A 23,889-nucleotide genomic window follows, 5' to 3' on the forward strand; every position below is an offset into this window, starting at 1 on the left:
GCCACTCAGCGCGCCGCACGCGAAACGCGAAAACAAGCCCGCCCCGCACGCGCACTCTCTTGAGCCGCCCGGGACGCCGTACAGCTCGGCCGCTACCATCCCGCCGCCCCGCGCGGAAACAGGGGTGCGCGGGACCGCCTCCCGCCCGCCCGCCGCCTCGGCCCCCCCGCCGGCGGCGCGCCTTCCCCCTCCTCGTCGCGGTGGTAGCGCCCTAGCAGCCGCTGGGGCAGCGCGGAGGAGCCGTTGCGGTAGGAGTCGCCTGACGGGGCCGCGGGCCCCTGAGGGCCTCGGCGGGGCCGGGGGAGTCCTCGCCGCCTTCGGGTGGGGTTCGCGGGCGAACCGGGACCGGCCTCCTCCGGGGAGGCCCGGCCCGGCGAGCGAGGCCGCAGCCTCGGGCTCCCCCGGCCCTACAGCCGCCTCTAGGCCCGTTTCTGCGGGCCGTGGGGCGGGGGTGGCCCGCTCCCGGGCGCTGGCCGGGTTTCCCGGCCGGAGGGCGTTGGGTCCCTGGCCCCCGGCGGAGCGCCGCTACCCGCCGCCCTGCGCGGAGCCGCCCGGCCGCTGCGGTGAAGGGCGACCGGAGGCGCTGAAATTCAGGGCCTCCGTAAGGCGGCCTCTTGTCGTGCTTACTGACAGGTAGCCCGGGGAGCTGCCGCTTGAGACTGCTGCAAGCGCTGAATTTCTGCTCTTAGGTTTGAAGATGGGGTGCCGTCACTTTGCAGAGGCGTGATAACCGTGTGTTCTTTAACGTTACAGCTGCAGCGCAAAAATGATCATCCCGGTCAGATGCTTCACGTGCGGCAAAATAGTTGGAAACAAGTGGGAAGCCTATCTTGGCCTTCTGCAAGCAGAATATACGGAAGGGTGGGTATGATTTCTGTATGTTCTTTGACTCTGATTTTAGAGGAGATCGCGCAGTGCATGAGATAGGTAAGTGCAGGATCATGGCATTACAAAGCAGCTGGAAAGACGCTGAAAACTACTGATACATTCTGAGGTTAACTATTTAATCAGAGGTTAGAAATTATAACAGGTAAGAAAGTATTCATTTCCCTACTGAATCTTTCTGGGTAGTAGTATGGAAGTTGCGAAGTCATAAACTTTATACCCAAAACAGCCTCAAATACTTAACTCTGTGTGGAACGGGAAGGTAAGAAACCAGCAGTACAGTCAACGTTGACACCAAGATGTTCTTTTTAAAGGGTAGAGAATGAAGTTACAAGTGCAAGAAGTAACTAACATTGTTAACAACATATACCCCTTTTAGGTTTTCTTAAAAGTATTTTCATATTAGCTACCCAGAATTGCTAACCTTATTTGAAGGCACTGGATTGCTGCGCGGAAGGGGAAGTTTAACTGCTCTAGATACCCGACTGATAGTCCTAACAATTCTATTTTAAGAAATCTATGCATGCTTTGCATAGACAGAATTGTCTTGTTAAAAGTTCAAGGAGGGTCTAGCTGTGGTGGGACTGGTTCAGGAGGCTTCAAGAAGGTAACTCTTGCTAAATATTTACATTGTTATCAAGTTTAAGTATGAAGAAAAAAAACCCCACAGCTGTTTGCAATTCAAAGGAGTGAAAAAAAAATGTTAGAAGTTTGAGAAACTTCCCAAAGTGATGTTGAAACTGCTAAGGAGAAAGAAAATTCAAATGGTTAGGGTTACTAACAAGTTTTTAAATGGACTTATGTCTGTGAAGTATCGGAAGAATGTATGTTAACAACACAGATTTCACTGCCTTCTCTCTAAAGTAAGTCTGAAAACATGGTTTAGGATACTATTTTGTCAAATGTTAAATAGTGGAGCACAGAACAAACAGGGAAGGAAAGGTTTAGGTTTTGAGCCTCATCTAAACTTGTAGGAAGTTGTGATTATTCTCTGTGCTTCTCACTGCTTGATGTGGAGTTCGCAGGGGAAGGATGTCCTGTCCTCCCGCCATCTATCAGTTTCATTAAAAACTGTCCAGTGAAGATCATTCAGTACTTTTCCTAAATCTCATTACTTCTGCAAGTGGCCTTTTTAGAGCGTGTTTACACCCCAGAACCTGTCACACATAGCTGAGTAGAATATTGCAGCTGCTAAACTGAAGGTATTTGGAAAGTTCCGACAGAAAGAAAAAATCTTTTTTCTTTCATATATGGAGTTAAAAGCATTAAAATAGTACAGGTTGCTAATCATTTCCCACTAATACTGAAATTTATCAGAGCAATTCTGGTAGCACTTCTGACTTATTTTCCAAGTATTACATTTGAATATTTTTCCTGTCTTCATTATTCCTCTGCTTTTGTATGGGACAGGAAGATGTACATTGTTACCGATAAACGCTCACTTGGAAACAATTGCTGTCGTCACTGGTGTGATTCTGGGATGCCTGTTCAAACTAATGCAGTTATGGTCTTTTAAGATCGGATGCGGAGTTTACAGATATCGAACAGTTAAAATCTTACAGTGCAGTATCAGAATCACTATTAATGGGGGCTTAAGAAACGGTTGGACAAAATGGAAGAAATAAAGTTATTTAAACAATTTGTGTGGGTTAAAAAAGACCCACACCTTTCTGTTTGCCCCTTAAAATAGCCCTTTTTCCACAAGTTCTTGGAAGCTAGAGGAAAAGGGAAATACCATTGAAGTTGGTTTAGCTGAAATGGATAGTATGACTTCTCAAGTTGTGATTAATGTTAGTATTTTGCATCTCTGATAACTGCATTTGAAAGTTCAGAACTTTCCAGATAGCTCTTAAAACTTCTGCATCAACAGACATCAGATGCTTCTGTCCTCAGGTGGTTTGGAAAGTTTAGATACCATGTGATACTATTTATAAACATTCTTTTTAAACAAATACACTGTTCATCTACTTCTCTTAAATAACTTTTGCAAGTGGTAGTCCTAAAATGAATAGCCCTGCTGGTTAAGCCCTTGAAAGCTGTTGATAGGTACGAGGACTAATTGATGTTAGAGAAGCTGCTGGAGTTTGACCCCATGCAGGTAGACTGTACTGCTTGAAGCCAAACAACCTTTTACCGGGGTCCAGCTTATGCAGAGGCTTCCTTTCAGTCACTTGTACTTTTCTAAAGTAGCCATCAGCTTCCTCCTACAGGAGAATTACAGGTTTCGGGTTGTTTTAAGCAAATGCTGGATTGTTGCGCTGCATCATATAGATCCAAAGACCTGAGATCAGTTGTATTTCATGAATGTCAGATTCTGAAGGAGCATCAGACTGGCTTTATGGTTGGTGCTAAAGAGCTTGGATAGCGTCACTTATCTTTGAGGTCTGATAGCGATAGCCATTGAAGACTCGTGCAGCAGTTTAGGCTAGGATGACTTGTACATTCTCTACCCAACCGTAAGAATCTCGAGCAGTCACTCAGAAGGAATTAAGTGGAAAGACTGTAAAACAGAAGTTTCTTGTTGAGCAGTCTGCACATCCTTATTTGTATATCTGTGGGGAACAGGTTGTATAACTGAATGCCGCCTTATGTGGGAACTGGAAAGGATTTTAGCCTTCCTCAGAATTAGCATCCCATCCATATGTGGGATGGTTTGCATTTTGAGTTATTTTAGTTTCTATGTATCTCTCACCCTTTTAACATGGCTTAGGTCACAAATTTATCTTGTGAAGTAGGCAGGTATTATCCTCAGCTTACAGAAACGTTGTATCGTAACGGTGCTTAGAGATGCTAACAATAGCATGGATAACAATGCTTAGAGATGCTATTCCTTATTCCTGTGTCAGGAGACTGTCTAGTGCCTTCGTGCTACCTTCTGCCATACAACTAGCAGCAGCTACAGCCAGCACAGGTAATTATGGACTGTCCAGGATTTTAAGAGGAGTGGAAATGACTTCCCACATTTCAGAACTGTGTTCCTACACTCACACCTCTTCATTGATCAGATTTTTAACCAGATCAGCTCCTCTCTTTTCTACAGACTGGTGTGTATAAAAGGAAAACTGAGTTACTGTAACTAAATAATGGAGGTTAGAAATGTACCGTATTTCAAGTCTCTTTCCAGCTGTGAAGACTAAAATTTTATTTCCAAAACCAAAATACTCGCTTCTCACTTAACCTTGCTGTTTCATGACCAAATACGCCCTCACGAGTGGGGTAGTTTAGAAGAGGAAATTTGTAAGAGTTCATCTGTTGTGGTTCTGTTCCTGTGTGAGTTGTGCTGACCTACCTCTGAAGGTTCGGTAGTCATGTCAGCTAGACGCCATCTTCACCAGAAGATCGTGTGCTCTTGCAGGCCAGAGAACAGGCAAACACCCTGTCAGCAACAGTGCATGGAAAAGACCATTAACAGCGCGTGCTACATTTCTATTTCTTAGTTTGAGCTGCAAACCAGTTTTCCTCTATGACTAAGCTCAAAGTAATCAGTATGTTGCTTAGGAACACTTACAAGTGGTTCTGACTCACTTTATCCATTGTTTTTTTTAATTGTTGTTCTTGTTCATTAATAGAGATGCCCTGGATGCCCTTGGTTTGAAGAGATACTGCTGCCGCAGAATGCTCCTAGCCCACGTGGATCTGATTGAGAAGCTTTTGAATTATGCACCCCTGGAGAAATGAGATGAAAAAAGTACCGTGCTGCAAGCCATGTGGAACATATCTCTAATTCTAAACTTGAAACTGGACTTCAGGCAGGAAAGGATGAAAGCCACCTGTGGTGCAGCCATTGAGAGAATTTTACCTTCTGGACAGAACACTGCCCCGAGCCACTAACCTTTTTCCAGGAAACAAAGGAAAGATGAAATCTGCTTCACCAAGATTTGGAGATTAAATTAAAAGTTTGGATGCTTCTTCTTAAATCTGTCTTTGGTGGTGTTTTGTGAACTTTTAGATGCTTTTGCCAGCAAAAATAAATGTTCACGTAGAAAAGTTACTATATTTCTTAAAAATGTTGAAATAAAGGAGGTCTTTCCCTGTAGCCTTCCTACAGTTACTGGATAGAGTGAATATGCTCAGATCTTGCCGTTTGCTTGTGCTGGTTACTTTGAGGTGAGGAGTACTACTAAGTAATCAGTTCGGTGTTTTGCGCTAGGCAGGCAAGGGGCTTAGAAACATGGGACTGAAGCTGAGGGTTCCAGCAATAGGTGCATGCGGTAAGAATGAGGCATTACTCCTGAAAGCTTCGGGGGCTAGTAGAGTGCATCGCAGTTAAAGTCAACTGGTGGTCTCTACCCCAATTCTTACAAAACACTGGGGCTGTTGTATGATAAAAAATAGTGAATCAGATGGTGCAGTGCCCTTCATGTAGGTAAAACATGTATGAACGTTCCAGCGGAAAGCACGGGATGCAAAAATTTACACGTGCTGGTGTGAACAGGATCAAAGTCTTGATCTTGCCAAGCACCTGCACTGCTCTGTAGCTGGTACACATGCAAGCTTTCCGCTTGTTAGTCATTTCATGGCTTCGTGTTGTGCTACGCATGCGGTGTGGTACCACCTGGCCAAACGGAGAGTGCTCTGTGCTCTCCCAGTGGAACGACAGCGAGAGGTCAGCTCTACGTGCAGGGCTCGTGAAGGTTACCTGCACCGAGACGGGCGCTGACCCTGCCAAAAGGTCTCGCCTTTCTGTCGCGCTATGGGCTTGAAAGCTGGACCGCGTTTCACGCTCTTCTGGGACATCCAGAAAATGCATCATTCCGGGCGCTTGTGTGCGCAGGCAGACGCACCCGCCTTACCTGAAAATGGAGGCGGCAGATTCTTGCATCTCTGCGTGCTCAGGGTTCTGTTCAAATGCGGCGTTAGCATGTATGCAAATGCAGGACAAATCACCATCACAGCAGCCTCGTAGAAAACGGGCTGGAACAGATGATAATCCCTTTGCTTGCGGTCTTACTCCTTGGTACAGTTAAACTTTCAGAACTTGGCTATCAGCTGCTGGGTAAGAATTATCTCTGTGGATTCTTTTCCATAGCTGAAGAACTGCAAAGAAGTTGGTTTGAACAAAACCTGGGTTTCCAGAGATGGTAATTATTTAATGTGCTTACTGAGTCAAACTTGTACGCACAAACCTTAAAACTAGATTGCCTCACAAAGTAAGTTGCAGGACAGCTTGCCTTTGGCTATCACCCCACCAATCTTTACACTTGAACTTGCTTTTCAATTTAGTACAAGGCAATTCAGCAGTTCTCCACTGAAGACATTTTAAAACCATGTGCTCTATCCTAATGCAAAGAGAATTAAGCAATTAATTCCAGCATTTGTTTCATAGCTGGTTGGGGAGCTTATGTTCTGCACACTGGCTGTATCAGCTAGCTAAATGCACTAGAAAAAAAAACCAAAACCCTTCACTTCTCTTTCAGGCTATTTTTTCAAAGGGACACTATGAAATATAGGATGACCTTTCCAAACTGAATTCCTGTAGGACACTTTTCCGTGCTACGGTGGAGTGTTACATGGAGATACGTGCCAGCTTGGTCACAGAAAGATGAAAATGCCGGGCCCAGCGCTCGGCCCGAGAGCTGTCCTGGGAAAGCACAGCAGCCCAGGCTGGTACGTCTGGCAGAGGCAGCCGCGCGTTACGCCGTGCGGAAGGCTGTCCTGCATCGCTGCCAGAGAACTGGATTAGACGAGCCGCCAGGACTTTGTTTCTACCTGCAAACACAATTTTCTAATCTAGTTTTCTGCTTCAGAATAACATGTTTCTTTTTAAAACTGATGCCAAGTTGTCTGATGCGAAAAGCTACGGCTCTTAAATACTTACAACGAAGATGCAATTCGCAAAAACACAGCGGGCCTCATTCAAAAATGCCAAGGAAAAAGTAAAAACCACCTTGGTTGCTCCCATTCCTGTTTCTCAGACAGAAAACTGTGCAGCGAAAGCCAGAGACAGTCTGGTATCGCTCCGTCAGACAGATGTTACACAAGGAGCTGCAAAAACACCCGAGTAGCAAGACTAAGTCATGGCAGGCATTAATATCAGCTCATGCAGCACATGACAACCTGTCTGCATCGTGATTTTTCCTCGGGAGTTTGCAAACGCAGCACTGACCAAAAAAACCCCACCATTTCTGTAACGTGGCGAAGCAAATAGTTTATCGTGTTCATACAAAAGGTTGCCTTAAGAGTTTTGTTCTTGGGAGGGTTAGGAGCAGAAGCAGAGCTTAAAACCTGTTCCATAAAGAGTTGGTGAATTTTTCAATGGATTCTCTAAATCCCAGGTTTTACCCCTGCTCTTTGGTAACTAGGAAAGTAATTCCCTTTTCGCTGTCATTTCTCCTGCGCTTGCTTCTGCAGCTGTTAGTAACGTAAGTGTATAGGATCTGCTTTCTAACGTGACAGGTCTCTTTGAGAAGAGCCATTAAATATGCTCACAGAATCACTAAGGTTGGAAAAGACCTGTAAGATCACCAAGTCCAACCATCAACCCAACCCCACCATGCCCACTCAACCATGTCCCACAGTGCCACGTCCACACGTTCCTTGAACACCTCCAGGGATGGTGACTCCACCACCTCCCTGGGCAGCCTCTTCCAGTGCTTCACCACTCTCTCAGGAAAGAAATTTTTCCTAATATCCAGCCTGAACCTCCCCTGGTGCAACTTGAGGCCATTTCCTCTCATCTTGTCACTTGGGAGAAGAGACCAACACCCACCTCACCACAACCCCCTTTCAGGTCGTTGGAGAGAGCGATGAGGTCTCCCCTCAGCCTCCTCTTCTCCAGACTGAACAACCCCAGCTCCCTCAGCCGCTCCTCATCACACTTGTGCTCCAGACCCCTCACCAGCTTCGTCGCCCTTCTCTGGACACGCTCCAGCACCTCAATGTCCTTCTTGGAGTGAGGGGCCCAACACTGAACACAGTACTCGAGGTGCGGCCTCACCAGTGCCGAGTACAGGGGCACGATCCCCTCCCTACTCCCGCTGCCCACACCGTTCCTGACACAGGCCAGGATGGCGTTGGCCTTCTTGGCCACCTGGGCACACTGCTGGCTCATCTTCAGCCGGCTGTCGACCAACACCCCCAGGTCCTTTTCCGCCAGGCAGCTTTCCAGCCACTCGTCCCCGAGCCTGTAGTGTTGCATGGGGTTGTTGTGACCCAAGTGCAGGACCCGGCACTTGGCCTTGTTGAACCTCACACAGTTGGCCTGGGCCCATCCATCCAGCCTGTCCAGATCCCTCTGCAGAGTCTTCCTACCCTCCAGCAGATCAACACTCCCACCCAATTCAACAACCGCTTATAACAACCATACTTTTTAAAGCCAATGTAAGAGACTCATGCGTATACACAGAAAAAAAAAATAAAGCCTCAGTTTTCCCTGAATCTTCATAAAAAGGAGCCCTTAGCAGAATCAACAGATAGGCAGAAGCGGAGAAAAAAAAAAAAAAAAGAGATATTCTACTGAATTTGCGGCCCTTAATTAGGTGCAGAGATCTGTCCCTTGGAAGATTGCTGAAAGAAGCAAAAATCCCACCACTCCTCTGCAGTTGTTTATTCCCTTTAAAGCATTTTGGACATTTTTCAAGTCTGTTTTGAAAGACTGTTGCAGGGATCACGCTAACCTGGCACTGGAAAAACAAGCAAGCACGATCAGAAGGGTAAGAGAAGAGCCCCCGTCCCCCCCGGCTGCAGCCCCGCCGGGGCCAGGGCGGCCTCGGGCCGGACTTTCACCCCTCACTGGCATATAAAAATAATGAAACAGCGCCTGAGAAACCGGTGATGGGAGTCGAGGTCAGGAAAGTACAGAGGAATCTGCCTGTGGAGTCCGGCGTCCTGCTTCTACCTGGAGCACCGGCACCGAGGTATGTGTATGCTTGGAAAGCGTTACGCTTCTCAAAATGACGGTTTTAAACAAAAAAAAAACCCTTGATGATGATTCTGAGTCCGTCTGCAGGAAGGAAGGGAAAGGCTTTCGTGCCTGTCCGTAACGAGCTTCAAGCCTTCTATTTCCAAAGGAGATTTGCTCTGAAAAACCACCTCTTGCGAGGGGCTCACCCCAGGGTGATTTACCGAGAGATGCGTGCTGGGTTTTTGTTCTTCCCACGACCTTTCCCCGAACGCAGCCTGGAATTGGATACCAAACTCTGACTTCTTGTATATGCTTCTTGTCTATGCGAAGGAAAACGAAAACTCTGAAAACCCTGATTGAAACCAGAGCACAAACCCCGTCGCTGGACCTTTCCCTAGAGATGCCCAACTAGCCCTGCGGCTACAAATCTACATTTCGGTGGTAATAAACTGCGAGGATCCAGAAGACGAGCTACCTTTCTCCCTGCAAATAGCAAATCGCTCTACAGGAAAAAACAATTTCCCCCACACACCCCCCCCAAAAAAAACCCCAAACTACCCGCCACCAAAACCATGTCGCCTGTTTGCCTCTACAAGCAGTTTAATTCCAGATAGTTTCTAACTTCAGTACTGATCCTAGTAAGAAAATAGCACTTCTGCTTAGTCCCCTCTCTGAGCAGCCCCATGTACATCCATTTGAGCATAATTAGCCAGAGAGATTTTCTCACTCCTGGAACTTCTCGGTTGAGACATCTCCAAAATAATGTTGTTTCCACCCGCCCAGACGATGAACACGGCTTTGATTTCCCCTTCAGCGCATTTACGCCGCGATTTACACGGTGGCTTTGTTTTCAGACCCAATTTTTATTCAATTCCTCCGGCCGGCGAGGAAGCATTTTTAATTGTTCAATAGGGACAGTACAATAGAGACGTTTGAAAACCAAGGGCAAGAAGCACGTGGCTGAGACTTCGGCTTTGCCATGCTGCGCGGTTTGATGCGTCGCCCACTGATGTCCGTGGGAGTCTTTTCATGAACTTCAACGTGACTTAAAAACGGCCTGGCGGCGTGCGGTGCCTTACACCACTCGAGCGTCCAGGACTAGTTCGTTTTGTTGAGTTCTGCTAAGAAAAGCTCTTTGAGGTGCCCAAGCCTTAGATACTCAAAGAGCTTTCAGATCTTGCTGCAGCCCTCAGCTGTGTGCGCCTCCAGCACGTAAGGCCATAAAAAAGAATAAAAGGTAAGAAGTTATCTTTGGCTTCAGCGACTCCGGCCACCCGGCTTCGCTTCAGGCTAGCGCCTGGAAACAGCACAGCATCTACATGGGAGCAGGTCTCATTTAAACCCTCATCTCTTTCTCCCTGACTCCCTTACAGAAATATATGGGGGGTGTAGAGCCAAGACACGCAGAGAGCGTTAGGTTTCGCACCTCCAATCTTATTTCTCCTTCTCCGCGAATGCACGTCTTCCAGACTTTGCCGGTCACCCGTTTTGGTGACCTACACCTTGTCTTGTGCTTGTAGGTCACACGTAGCTGGGTTGAAGACCTGGAGCTCCCAAGCACCACACGAGTTTCCCCCCAATTTCTTTCCTGACGCATCCACTCCCATATGAACCCTTGTGTCTTGTAACAGCCAAGCTAGAAAATCCACGCAGGAAAGTCCTTCATTTATCCCTCCCAAATACGAAGCAAGCATTTTAATAAAACGGGCTCATTATTCCCTGCTTTCAGGAGCTGAACAAATAGTGAGCAAAGAAGGGCAGGAAACAGCAGACAAAAAGCTAAAAGCCCGTGTGCTTTGGGGAGCGCAAGAAACCGGCGGTTAACAGCAAACTTCAAAGCAAGCGGCAAAGGCTGTGGTCAAGACTCTCTGGAGGCACTGATGAGTTTGAATTAACCCACACCCCACCCCACGCGCTGGATTTGGAGCCAGGAGGAATGAATACTGAGTAGCTGGTCTTTGGGAATCAGACCTCCTTCTTTTAAAAGCAGGTCTACTTGGAGCACTCCAAGAAATGAACTGCCTTTAAAATATCCTATGAAATAAATCAGTGCCAGCAGTAGGACAGCTGTGCTCAGCACCCACATTTAGGTGCTGACCTTTCTTGAGCTGCTGCTTTCTGCATTTTCTAGTGGCTCACCACAGTGGTATCTGCAAAATTTCACACAGAATCACAGAATCACTAAGGTTGGAAAAGACCTGTAAGATCATCAAGTCCAACCGTCAACCAACCCCACCATGCCCACTAAACCATGTCCCCACGTTCCTTGAACACCTCCAGGGATGGTGACTCCACCACCTCCCTGGGCAGCCTCTTCCAATGCTTCACCACTCTCTCAGGAAAGAAATTTTTCCTAATATCCAGCCTGAACCTCCCCTGGTGCAACTTGAGGCCATTTCCTCTTGTCCTATCACTTGTCCCTTGGGAGAAGAGACCAACACCCACCTCACCACAACCCCCTTTCAGGCAGTTGTAGAGAGCAATGAGGTCTCCCCTCAGCCTCCTCTTCTCCAGATGGAACAACCCCAGCTCCCTCAGCCGCTCCTCATCAGACTTGTGCTCCAGACCCCTCACCAGCTCCGTCGCCCTTCTCTGGACACGCTCCAGCACCTCAATGTCCTTCTTGGAGTGAGGGGCCCAACACTGAACACAGCATTCGAGGTGCGGCCTCACCAGCGCCGAGTACAGGGGCACGATCCCCTCCCTACTCCTGCTGCCACACTGTTTCTGATACAGGCCAGGATGCCGTTGGCCTTCTTGGCCACCTGGGCACACCGCTGGCTCATATTCAGCCGGCTGTCGACCAACACCCCCAGGTCCTTTTCCACCAGGCAGCTTTCCAGCCACTCGTCCCCAAGCCTGTAGCGTTGCATGGGGTTGTTGTGACCCAAGTGCAGGACCCGGCACTTGGCCTTGTTGAACGTCACACAATTGGCCTCGGCCAATAGATCCAGCCTGTCCAGATCCCTCTGCAGAGCCTCCCTACCCTCCAGCAGATCAACACTCCCGGCCCAACTTGGTGTCGTCTGCAAACTTACTGAGGGAGCACTCAATTACTTTGAATTACTGTAGAGATTAACATAAACATCCTTACCAACATCTCTCCAGAGACCCGCTCCAAGCGCATGAAGCTCCGCCAGCGCTGGTGTGCGTGGGTCCATCCCATTCCACCCTCTCTTTGCTTTCTCCAGACTGGTCACCTCAGCAACGGAGACTCCCTTTGCCCAATGACATAACGTCATTGCTCATGTCTTTCAAAGACAGAAAAATGCTTTGCCTTAAGGTGTACATTTAGGGACCAGCCTTGACAAGAACAAATAGGCTCGTTACGCAAGCCTTGGGCAAGCACCGGGGCGGTGCCTCAGTTTCCCTGCCTGGACCTCTGAGACAGCACTCATCCCACTCTTCAGAAGCCATCAGAGATGGGCAACAAGGAGGAGCCTCATCTCACCCAAGCCCTGGTGTCTTATTGCCTCCCTCTTATCAAGAACCCCTATCACATACTGCCCTCAAATCCTAATGGAATATCTTTAAATAGATTTTTGAAAGTGTTTTTTGACTGTGAGCGGAGCCCAGCGAAGGAACTGCTGATGGAAAGCTGCTGCCCTGAGCTTGTGCAGCAATTCAGAGACTGGCAGCATCGCTGTCTCCGGCAATCCAGAAGGTACGAGACCACAACCAAAGCCCAATCATCGCCAGTTATTTACTCAAAGCTGCCTTAAAGTGCTTCACCCCCCTCTTTTCTTTTTTTTTTTTTTCACTTTTTAACTAAGTCTTCCCTATGGTAGCGCGTGTGAAAGCATGTTCCTTCCCAGACACTGCTGGAAGAGGGAAGGGAAAAAAGTCTGCTTAACGGAACAACAGGGTAAATGGTAATCAGTGCAGCGTCAACTACTCACGGTTGAAGGCTTCAGTGGTGAAATAGGATGTGCTCCTACCAACATTGATCAGCCACCACCCACGACAGGCTCTGCCCCGCTCTTCGTCAACGCAGTAACGCTTCGCGATACAGCCAAGCCCTCAAGCCACCCGTTTCCAAAGCAAGTGCAAATGCAGAACTTTTATAATTGAGTTTATAAATTTATACGCAGCAATGGAATAGCTAAGGCTTGGGCTGGAGGTATAACAAGAGGTTTTGCTGAGCTTCCCCCTGAAAATTTAAACCCAAGAAGGTGAGTGCTGCTCTCAGCTGTAGGCCCTTCCTCGTAATGAGATGAGCAGCTGAAGCAATTACTGACTTTAGTTTTTTAAAGGAGCAATAGCGGTTTGACTAGGAGGTCTTCCTCCAGGAACGAGCTAGTAAATGAAAACATTAAGTTAATAAGGGCTTGAGCGCTTCAGATCGTTACAGAGGCGGCCTACAGCTCCACACTTCACCAGCTTGATTTTTTTTTTGTTTTGTTTATTATTATTGTCAAAAGAGCTTGAAGAAAAAACCCCTTTGGATCCACTCAGCATTAAATGCAGCCTAGACAAACGGCTGCTTTCCTCCATTAAGCAACATTTTCAAAAGGCAAAAAAATAATAATTAAATTCCACTGATGAATAATTACTCCTAATAAATAAAGAGACACAAATGCCATCGGCCTCGGCAGCTTTCATGTCGGCTACCTGAGCTGCTACCGAACCAAATGAACATCGTGCGCTGCCATAGCTGGGAGCAGCAACATGGAGAAACTCCCGTTTCAGCTACAGCGGGAGACGTCTCGAGACACGGCTCTTGATTGTTGAGCAACAGCCGGAGCAGCCGGTGGGTCCTGACAGCCTGGCATCCCCCGCCCGCCCCGCAGCCCCGTGCTGAGCCCAGTTAAACCCCTTTTATCCTGCCCTTCTCCCAAACCACAGATGGGCAAACCTGCTTTGGGCCAGGTCCGGGACATAGATCGGCGTTGGCCGGAGCAAAGTTGGAGCCTTCACCCCGGGTCAAGGTGGTCAGGCAGTGCCTGAGTGAAGGTCCTTCATGGAGGCTGTGGCCATACTGCCCCAGACCCACCAAGATGACAGTGTTTACCCTCACTCCCTGCCAGTGCAGCACGTCCAGGAGGCCAACAAACTCCAACTGCTTCCACATCTCAATCCAGGGCAGATTTTCACAAAAGAAGGCGACTCCTCCGGGGGATGCCCGGTCAGCAGAGCTTTTCCTTCTGTTGGAGGCTTCTTATAAATTATCCTCATCCTACTTCCCTCCCAACCCACCTCCCCCAGGCGTGTTCCCAACCCAAAACATCTGAAACTTATTCTAAACTCTGCACGTGATCAGCTAAACATAACCAGAGAGAGCTTCAGGACTTCGCGTCCCCTTCCAGGGGGCTCCGCCGGCAGAAGCGGGGAAGTCATACTGCATGTGAGGTTACCACAATATCACAAACTTAAGCTGGTTATTTCTTTCTTCTGTATTTTAAAAGCTACAATAATTCAGGTAGCTCAAGGAAAAACAACCTTTGGATTTTGTGTGCTCATAAATCCATCACAACAGCTTGGGGGAAAACAGTAAATAAGATATTGGAAGAAGAGCACAAGAGGCCAAAAGAAGAGGATCTGCCTCTGGATGTGCTATTTGCAACCGAAGCCAGGTACCGGGCTGTGATATTAGTATGGGGTATTGATTTGTTCTTAATCCAGAGAAATGCCCCTGTAATGAACTCTGCTGTGCCCTTAATGATTTCATATCGAAGGATGTTAGGTGCCTCGCTCATAACAGAGTAACAGCAATTCCAAAAATAGTAAGCCTCATAATAAAATGTTATTGAGGAGCCTGAATTTCAATATAAAAGGGACTCTGCTGTACTCAAGGGCTTACTAGATACAAATGCGTACTTTAAAAAGTTGTATTAAAGTTGTATTGGCGCCCGAGTTCCAGAGGCAATGTGAGATGCTGCTCCAGGGAGCAGCTGAGCCCCACGTCCCCAGGAAACTTTTAGGCAGATGCGATACAGGCTGGAGTTAATCCCACCAGATGACTGGGGCCAGATGCCTAGAAAGCGCTGAGATGCTTTTGAGAGCTGCCTGCCAGGGCGGGAGAGCGTGGCCGCGGGGCTCCTCAGCAACAAACGGGGACAGCACGTCAACAGGGTGCTGGACCAGATGCCACGTGCCTGATCCTGGCTCCGCCGCTCACCCCCCAGCCTCGGGCAGGAGCCTCGCAGAGAGCCACCGGCGAGCTGCCGCTGCAACTGGTGCAAGTGGGCTTGCGAGAGAGGACAGCCACCGCCGGCTTACCGGGGGGAAGAAGCCAGTACCCCCACCGAGCTCAGGGCCACCACATGGAGCTCCGAGTTGGGAGCACCAGCTCTATGGTTGACCTCACTTGCAGGTGATTCCTCAGCCTTAGCTTCATCAGTGCAGCAACCAGCAGCCCCGAATTAAGCCTGCCGACCAGGCTCCCCGGCCTCTACCAGCATGGACCGCAGCCTGCAGCCTGGGGAGGATGGTGGTTGCCCATCTCCCACCACACGCTGAGGCAGCCAGGAGCAAGGGCTGATGTACAACCTGGCGTCGAGATGTGCAGCTGGCACTGGGTGTGAGTTACGGCGTGTACGTGTGTACAAAATCAACACCCGTGGTGAGGAAGAAGGTGCCTTCCCAGCTTCAGGAGGTCGGGTCACCTCTCCAAAGCGAGGGTGGGGGATGATCTCAGGGGGCTTGGCTCAAAATGCAGAGATGTCTGTCTGCACCTAACTCCACACCTGGCCCTGGGGAGGTCGTCTGGCTTAGAAGAGGTCAGAGGGATGGAGCATGCCACCCAACTTCACACCCAACTCTACCGAAGGGCACTACCAGGACCCATTTGCACCTTAAGCCTTGCTCACGCTCCTGCTACCTGGGTACCACCTACTTCTACTGGCTTATTTCTGCCCATAATTTTGGGCCGTTACAGCCCAAGATGCAGAGCCAATGGTCCCCGAGGTGTCCCAGCAATGACAGGAGGGAAACACAGGGAGCGGGCAGCACCGCTCCTCTTCGGGAGGAGACCCCACTCTCACCCCAGCACGGCCGCCCCCTTTGCAACCCACTTTCTCCATTTGCCCTTTTCCAATCCACTTTCCGCAGACCTGTTTGAGGTGTCATCCCTCACCGTGTGAGCACAGATTGAGATGAGGTCTCGTTGAGTGCGGTGGGAAGAATGAGTCCCGTAAGTAGGCAAATGCTCGACAGCAAGTTCAAGTGGACGTTTCAGCCTGGCTGCAGATGAGGCCAGCTGCAAAAAGTCATCACAGAGACGGGCACAGCTCTGTGAAATGGCTGAAGCAAAAAGCGTCTCCGTATTTCCCCCCCTCCTTTCCGTATCACTTGCCAAGCAGAAGCGACGTTTACTCCGGCCCCAGGACCATCTCTTGCTCCTTTCACCCTGGTGTCAGAGTCGTCCAAATTAGCACTTCCCTGCGTAACAGCGAGGCTGGGTTTGCTCTTGGAAATAAAAACTGGAGCAAGCCACAGCTGAGAGAATGTGACATCTGTTTTGTTCACTGCAGGGTTTATTTAACTCTTGCTCCCAGCACGCAGGATGCATCCTCCACCCCTGGCTCATCCCGCAGCTCCCGCTTAGGAAAGAGCTCGTGCAGAGCTGCTGGAGCTAAAGCCGGCGGTGCGGCCATCCCGCCGCTGCTCCTTACCCTCTGCATTGCTGAGGATAAGAGCTCAGGCCACCTCCAGTGTTGCAGCCCTGAAAACCTAAATCCCTCCAAAAAGGGGCTGTGGCAGCTGCTGCTTTCCCCGCCCCGGGCAGGGAGAGGGATGCTGCGATGGTTGGGATGTGCCCGGACCAGACGCGCATCTCCTGCCCTCGGCCGTGTGAGTCGGCTGATGGCGGTGGCACGTCAGGGCCACCTCGCTGGCTTTCCGCTAGCGCTTCCGCAGCGCGGGATGGGCTACAGCGAAAACAAACCGCCCAGCTTCGATTCTGCCATCCCGCGGCCTTGCCTTCGGCACGCAGCCCTGCACCCGGCCCTCAGCCCGGACTGCTCTCGGGTCGGAGCGCATCTCCTCTGCCCGCAGCTCGGCCACCGTGCCAAGGGCAGCGCTGCCGGGCTCGGCCCCGAGCCGTCTGTTCTGGCTGGTGCCAGGGCCCCTCTCCTGGGCTAGAGGTGCAGAGGGGAAGACCCAGCCCTGCAAAGAGCCGCCTGGGAGCCCCTTCAGCCCTTCGAATAACCCTCAGCACCAACGGGCTTCATTAAGAGCGACTGGGGGTGTCTCCTGCCACCTCTAAGCAGGACCGAGGACAGGATTAATTAGCTGGAGGAAACAAGGGGTGAATATTTGCCTCCTACAAGCCCTAAAAGGGAGCTCTGACCTTGGCTCATAGGTTATCCGGGAGAAGGGATGTAGACTGGGAAAAAAGCCATTAACGCAATTATGCCTAATTAAAGGCATAATTAATTATAGCCCGCTGTTCCTGACCCGTGCCCAGGAGCTGGGGCTGCCCCAGCCCGCAGCGTCCACGCGTGGGGCAGGTGGAAGCGGCTGAGGGGGCTGTGGCTCGCTGCTCCTCCCGCCTTGGCCTTTCCCGGGGAAAAGTGGCATTAAAAACTGGGCCAGAAAAGTGAACCTCTTCCCCTGAGCTGGCTCAAAACTGGTGAAACGGGAACTGCTTCCCTCGCCCCAGTCCCTAAACTCCATCTCTGCTCTAGCCTAGATCCTGCTCCTTGGTGAACCCACAGGCTGGCAGCACGTGGTCCCCTCCGGGAGACGACAGCATCTTTGGACCCTGTCTCTGGGAAGGACTCGGAATCCTAAAGCAGCGAAACAAGAGCCTCGCTCCAGCGGTGTGTGGAGAGCAGACGTTATTTGCACTCACGTTCCAGAAACCTCTGCCTGCGAGAGCGGAATCAAGTTGATGCGAAGCTCCAGGCTATGCAAAACTAGAAAAAAAATTGACCTGCCTAGTGGGTGAGGGAAAGGCTGTGGATGTTGTCTGCCTGGACTTTAATAAAGCCTTCGACACTGTCTCCCACAGCATTCTCCTGGAGAAGCTGGTGACTCGTGGCTTAGACAGGCGCACTCTTCACTGGATAAGAAGCTGGCTGGATGGCCGAGCCCAGAGAGTTGGGGTGAATGGGGTTAAATCCAGGTGGAAGCTGGTCACAAGTGGTGTCCCCCAGGGCTCAGTGTTGGGACTGGTCTTGTTTAATATCTTTATCAATGGTCTGGACAAGGGGATCAAGTGCTCCCTCAGTAAGTTTGCAGACAACACCAAGTTGGGTGGGAGTGTTGATCTGCTGGAGGGTAGGGAGGCTCTGCAGAGGGATCTGGACAGGCTGGATCGATGGGACGAGGCCAACTGTGTGAGGTTCAACAAGGCCAAGTGTCGGGTCCTGCACTTGGGCCACAACAACCCCCTGCAACGCTACAGGCTTGGGGACGAGTGGCTGGAAAGCTGCCTGGTGGAAAAGGACCTGGGGGTGTTGGTCAACAGCCGGCTGAAGATGAGCCAGCAGTGTGCCCAGGTGGCCAAGAAGGCCAACGCCATCCTGGCCTGTATCAGAAATGGTGTGGCCAGTGGGAGTAGGGAGGTGATTGTCCCCCTGTACTCAGCGCTGGTGAGGCCGCACCTCGAATGCTGTGTTCAGTGTTGGGCCCCTCACTCCAAGGAGGACAGTGAGGTGCTGGAGCGTGTCCAGAGAAGGGCGACGAAGCTGGTGAGGGGTCTGGAGCACAAGTCTGATGAGGAGCGGCTGAGGGAGCTGGGGTTGTTCAGTCTGGAGAAGAGGAGGCTGAGGGGAGACCTCATCGCTCTCTGCAACTGCCTGAAAGGGGGTTGTGGTGAGGTGGGTGTTGGTCTCTTCTCCCAAGTGACAAGTGACAGGACAAGAGGAAATGGCCTCAAGTTGCACCAGGGGAGGTTTAGGCTGGATATTAGGAAAAATTTCTTTCCTGAGAGAGTGGTGAAGCACTGGAAGAGGCTGCCCAGGGAGGTGGTGGAGTCACCATCACTGGAGGTGTTCAAGGAACGTGTGGACGTGGCACTGCGGGACATGGTTGAGTGGGCATGGTGGTGTTAGTTGATGGTTGGACTTGATGATCTTACAGGTCTTTTCCAACCTTAGTGATTCTGTGGTTCTGTGAGAGCGGAATCGAGTTGGCACAAAGCTCCAGGCTATGCAAAACTAGAAAAAATTGCTGATGCTAAACTGGGGGCTGTAGTCAACACCGATTTGCATCACCCATTGCTGGTTTCAGAAGAGGAGTGCCCTCAGAGTTCAGCCGTTTCGTAGGGTCATAACTCCTTTGGAGCAGTATTTTTATTGTTACTTAGACGACAGGCAGAACCTAAGCGGTGTGAGCTGGGACCAGGGCTGCGTGGAGCTTGGCACAGCTTGTACAGACACTTAAAGGAAGTTTTCAATCTAAGGGGACAAGTAAAAGGAAATATGATTAGAGGGAAAAAGAAACACTGATAGGAATTAATTTGTCCGCCGTGCTTAGCAGCCTCTGGCAGCGGGCTCGCGGTTGCAGAGGAGCTCAGCTCCCGCTCAGGCAGGTGCAGGATGGACTTCTGCGGCGCTGCATGTTCGGCCGCTCCCATCCAGCACCCGCATCAGTAACATCTGATATCTGGTCACTTCACTAACGGGGTCATTGAGCTCTGCCAAAAACCCCAATGCAAGAGGCGTCCTCAAACCTCCAGGCAAACTGGGGCCGCAACACCAAGCTCCTGTACTCCCAGTCAGCACCTTAACCGCATCCCCGGTGTCCCACCGCTCTGCTTGGGAAACGCTGCCTCTTCTCGCCCACGTTCGTATAAATTCAGTTCACTTCCAGAAGGCAACGTTGGTTTTTTGGTGAAAAGGGCACTGAAAACCCGCGTTTGTTGAGTCTGTGATTTTACTAGCCCCATCCGGTGCCATTAACTGTATCACAAAATGACAGAATCATTAAGGTTGGAAAAGACCTGTAAGATCATCAAGTCCAACCATCACCCCAACCCCACCATGCCCACTCAACCATGTCCCGCAGTGCCACGGCCACACGTTCCTTGAACACCTCCAGGGATGGTGACTCCACCACCTCCCTGGGCAGCCTCTTCCAGTGCTTCACCACTCTCTCAGTGAAGACATTTTCCCTAATATCCAGCCTGAACCTCCCCTGGTGCAACTTGAGGCCATTTCCTCTCATCCTATCCCTTGTCACTTGGGAGAAGAGACCAACACCCACCTCACCACAACCCCCTTTCAGGTAGCTGTAGAGAGGATGAGGTCTCCCCTCAGCCTCCTCTTCTCCAGACTGAACAACCCCAGCTCCCTCAGCCGCTCCTCATCACACTTGTGCTCCAGACCCCTCACCAGCTCCGTCGCCCTTCTCTGGACATGCTCAAGCACCTCAATGTCCTTCTTGGAGTGAGGGGCCCAAAAAAATACGTGCTATGAGTACAGCGTGCTATTGAGCGGCACAGACACCCCTGTGCCGTAGGTCCCCCAGCATCCATCACGTACCTGCCGCGTGAGCATGGATGAAACACTTGCCTCAGTTTCTCCTGTAAAACAAAGCGAGGGGGCTTAAGCTTTTTTGGTACTGCCTGCCCTGCGTTCCGCCGAGGACGATGGCCGTGCTCTGACGCGGGCCCCTGCCGCCTGCCATCAGAGAGGTGCTGTTAGGCAGCTGCCTATTTATTTACAGCCAGAGACATGCGACCGAACGTTAACGGGGCGCTGCTAAGTTAATGAGAACACCCTTTGCTGTCTGGTACAGCAATTCGCCTTGGTCCCTCGCTAAGGTGGGGCTGGGGAGTCCTTTAGAAGAGGGGCGGCCGAGGCTGTGACTGCTGGGGGGTAGGGAGCATCCCTGGCTGCCGGCTGACCCGCCGGCAGAGAGGACATCCCTCCCCTGGGAAGGGAGAGGGGGACCGCGACTCTGGAAGGACCAAGCCCGTTTCTACGGCGGCAGGTTTCAGGGGTAAAGGGGTTCCAGCATTTCTGAGCTAAAAAAGATATATATACCTCACTTGTAAAAGTTCCTGCGGGCCGTGGCGATCCTCCAGCAGGGCAGGCGATCCATAGATACAGCTCTACCTACACCCGCGTACGGTCAAAGCGGTGAAGCGGCGCTGCAGGCACCCTGCACCCCGGGGCAGTGCCTGGTTTGGGTTGGCCTCTAGCCCCAGAGGGGTGCGAGGGGCTCAGTGTGACCCCCACGCTCCCCCTCCCCGAGTTGGAGACACGGGCTGCAGCCGTCGAAGCCACCTCTGGGACTGCCAGGAGGGAGGGTCGGGTTTTGCTGTCCCAAGGAGGGGGACACAGCAGCCGCTGGCAGGATCAGGCCCTGCTGGGGCGCTGGGCTCTCTCTGCGTAGGCAGGAACTGCTCTTCCCTTGTCAGCAAGACATTTCGCTACTCGGAAAAATGAAGCCTGGAAATGCCGGATGCTCAGCAGCGCCTTTTCTGCAGGCGGGAGCGGTAAGGAGGAGGGAGAAAGCTGCTGATCCCGACGGCCTCAGCGCGCGCAGCATCCTTTCTGCTAACGCAGGCGGCCGAGAGAGCAGGAGGAGCAGCCTCCTTCAATTGGGTTTCAAAACCCCAGCGTGCCTGATGGTCTGCTGTGCCGGAATGAGTCACTGAATGAATTTGGTGGGCACCAGCACCCCTGCCATTCGCGTTATTACAGCTCATTTGAGAGCATCGTGCCCCCTCCCCGCAAGGAATTTGTCATTTCCGAAGGCACCACATGAACCTGCTCCCCGTTGCCTCCTCGGCCGGCCGGGCTGTGCCACCGGTACAACCGTCACCTCTCCCCATCCGACTTCGGCCCAGAGAAGCGGCAGGCAGACGCGTTCCTCCTGCAGAAGCTCGCCGGGGAGACGCGGGGCGGCCGGCAGCCCCACGAGCCGCTCTTTAATAGCGCGGGAGCCAGCCCAGAGTCCCCCCAGCAAAACCAGCCACGCCGGGAGAAGCCGTCGGTCTCCGCTCACGCGCGCCCGTGCTCCAATTCAGCAACGGTGCTGTTTGAGGCATCTCGTTGCTGCTGGGTGCTGCGGGATAAGGAGCGGCACGGAGCACCCGGCATCTTCTCCCAGGGGTGCGCGCACACACGTACACGTGGAAACCTGGGGAGGTTTCACGGCGGGAAGGGAGAGGGCATTCCCCTTCGCCATTTCCCAAGCAGGGTGTATTTGTCGTAGCTTGCTGAGGAGGAGAGTATCACCGCCTGCTCGTCTTTCGCCGCAGCCCTGCTCAGCCCCAGCCCAGCAGGAAAACAAGGATATTACAACCACCGCCTTTAAAAATGACGAAAGGAAGGGGCAGCAAGGCCTCCCGGAGGGGAAAATGCCTCCCAATTAAAGGGCAGGAGCAGAAAGAGCAGGTTTGTGAGCTGGTTTGGGGTTAGAAGCAGCCCTGCGAGGAAGCACAATACACTTGTGTCTTGTTTGAAACCACAGGAACAAGGCGACAGCCCCAAAGCTGGACCCTCGCAGAAACTATTTACTGCTACATCTGTTTTCCCCTTTTATTCCTGAGCAAACTGTACCGACCACCCCAAGAGAGCCGAGCACCGTCTGAGCTGACTGCACAGCCCAGATCTCCGGAGGGGAAGAAATCCGCACTCCCGCCTCGAGAGACCTGAGGCTGCGCGGCCCGTGGGGATGCTCTAAGACGGTAATTGCACCCTGATCACAGACGCTGCAGAAGTCAGTTCAAACAAGAAGAGAAATCGCTTTTAAGCAATTGCTTCATGCTGATAGACGCTGTGCTACAGACTTCGCAGATGCCACCCCACAAGAGTCTTGCAGAAGGGGGGCTAATTTCCCTTTGGGGGTGGGAAAGGGTGACTGGAGCCACGCTGCACCCCTAATGACACAGAGGGCAACAGGCTGAGGCACGAGGAGGGGAGTTGCGGGCATTTTTTTTTTCTGCCGTGGCAGAACAGCCGCGGTGGCCCGGCGGCTGTTCGGGACAGGCTGTTAACACGGAGCCATCCGTGCCACCTTCTTCTGCCGCCGGGACGAGCCCTCCCTTCCTTGTTCGTGCTCCACCTTCAACTCACCTCTCCTGAAAACAGGCGGCCAGAGCCGCACGCAGGTCTTGGGAGGAGGTCTCGTAAACGGATGCGACCAGAGCCCTGCCTGACCCAATGCAGCTCGGCAGCGCATCCGCCTTCCCCACAGCGGTACCCTAGCAGTGGCGCTGGCTCATCTCGCCACTACCGCCCCACCCAGGCCTGTCTCCTTGGCACACGCCAACACATTTAGGGGGGGGGGTTTTAGCAGAATTCCCGGCTCTGAGGCGAGTGCAGGCCAGGTCAAGCCCTCAGCCTCAGCCTTGCACCACCACTGCCTTGCTGCAGCATGAAAATCAGGCACGTCGCTGGGGCTGGAAGGAGCGACCTTCCCTTCCAGGCGAGGGAACACCAGTGTGAGACCTGTCTCACGCTTCCCTGGGGCTTGGTGCCACCACGGCCCTGGTGCCCACAGAGCCAAGCAGCTTGAGTTAGACTCACTTGAATTCCAGGAGCCGAATTCACAGCGCAGTGCCGAGCCCCGAGAGCCACCGAGCGGCCGTGCCCACCAGCTGCAGGCAGGCGCTTCCGTAACGTGTAATTTTCAACCTTAAATCACAGAATCACAGAATGACGGGGGTTGGAAGGGACCTCTGGAGATCATCTAGTCCATCCCGAAGGGTGACAAAAAACGGCACGCATCCGCTCCCTCTTTTTGACACGTCCGTGATGCAAGGTGGCTACAAGCTGCTCCGCAGCACGTGGAGCGAATACTCAGCACACAGCACCCACGCGCACCCTGTTATCCCGCAGCGGTAGGAAGAGGCAGCCCCGCTGCCGCAGCCCACCTAGGTCCTTACAGTCGAGGTGGAAAGGGGAAAGATTTCCACCCTCCTTGGGGTAAGTGGAAACGGGGCGTAGGAGAGCACAGCAGAGCCGTGAGCCAACTCCTACCCTCAACCGGTCTTCTTAAGCTGACCTGACTGGTAACCACGGGCAGCAGCTGGCCCAGCAAGGCGAATTTCAGTTGCCCGATGGCAAAGGCCCTGGTCCTGCCTGCCTCAGCGCCCTGCACGTGACGAGAAAGCGGAGCCTGCACGACAGGGCTGAGAGATCACCAAGTATCCCAGGGCGCACAGTTAGGTGTACCACAGAGGCCGGAGCAGCGCCGGGTGCGCACGTCTCCGTGCGCAGACCACAGCTGAGTCGCAATGCCTGGGTACCCCGAGGTTCTGC

At 51.8% G+C, this 23,889-nt stretch overlaps 1 protein-coding gene across 3 annotated transcripts; it reads left to right on the top strand.

The window, feature by feature from the left end:
• Nucleotides 1-215: 215 nt before the first annotated feature.
• POLR2L (RNA polymerase II, I and III subunit L) lies at nt 216-4,921 on the top strand. Of its 3 annotated transcripts, none has more exons than XM_059825989.1 (3): nt 216-248; nt 754-861; nt 4,455-4,921. In XM_059825989.1, exons 2-3 carry the CDS (start codon nt 767-769, stop codon nt 4,561-4,563), a joined length of 204 nt encoding a protein of 67 aa, XP_059681972.1. In that variant the 5' UTR covers nt 216-248; nt 754-766; the 3' UTR covers nt 4,564-4,921. The 3 variants fall into 3 exon arrangements, with proteins under 3 accessions (XP_059681972.1, XP_059681975.1, XP_059681973.1); XM_059825992.1 differs by lacking the exon at nt 216-248 and adding an exon at nt 316-321; XM_059825990.1 differs by lacking the exon at nt 216-248 and adding an exon at nt 563-633.
• The last annotated feature ends 18,968 nt before the right edge of the window (nt 4,922-23,889 follow it).

The sequence above is a fragment of the Gavia stellata genome, chromosome 17 (genome assembly GCF_030936135.1).
Source record: "Gavia stellata isolate bGavSte3 chromosome 17, bGavSte3.hap2, whole genome shotgun sequence".
In the NCBI taxonomy this organism is placed as follows: Eukaryota; Metazoa; Chordata; class Aves; order Gaviiformes; family Gaviidae; genus Gavia; species Gavia stellata.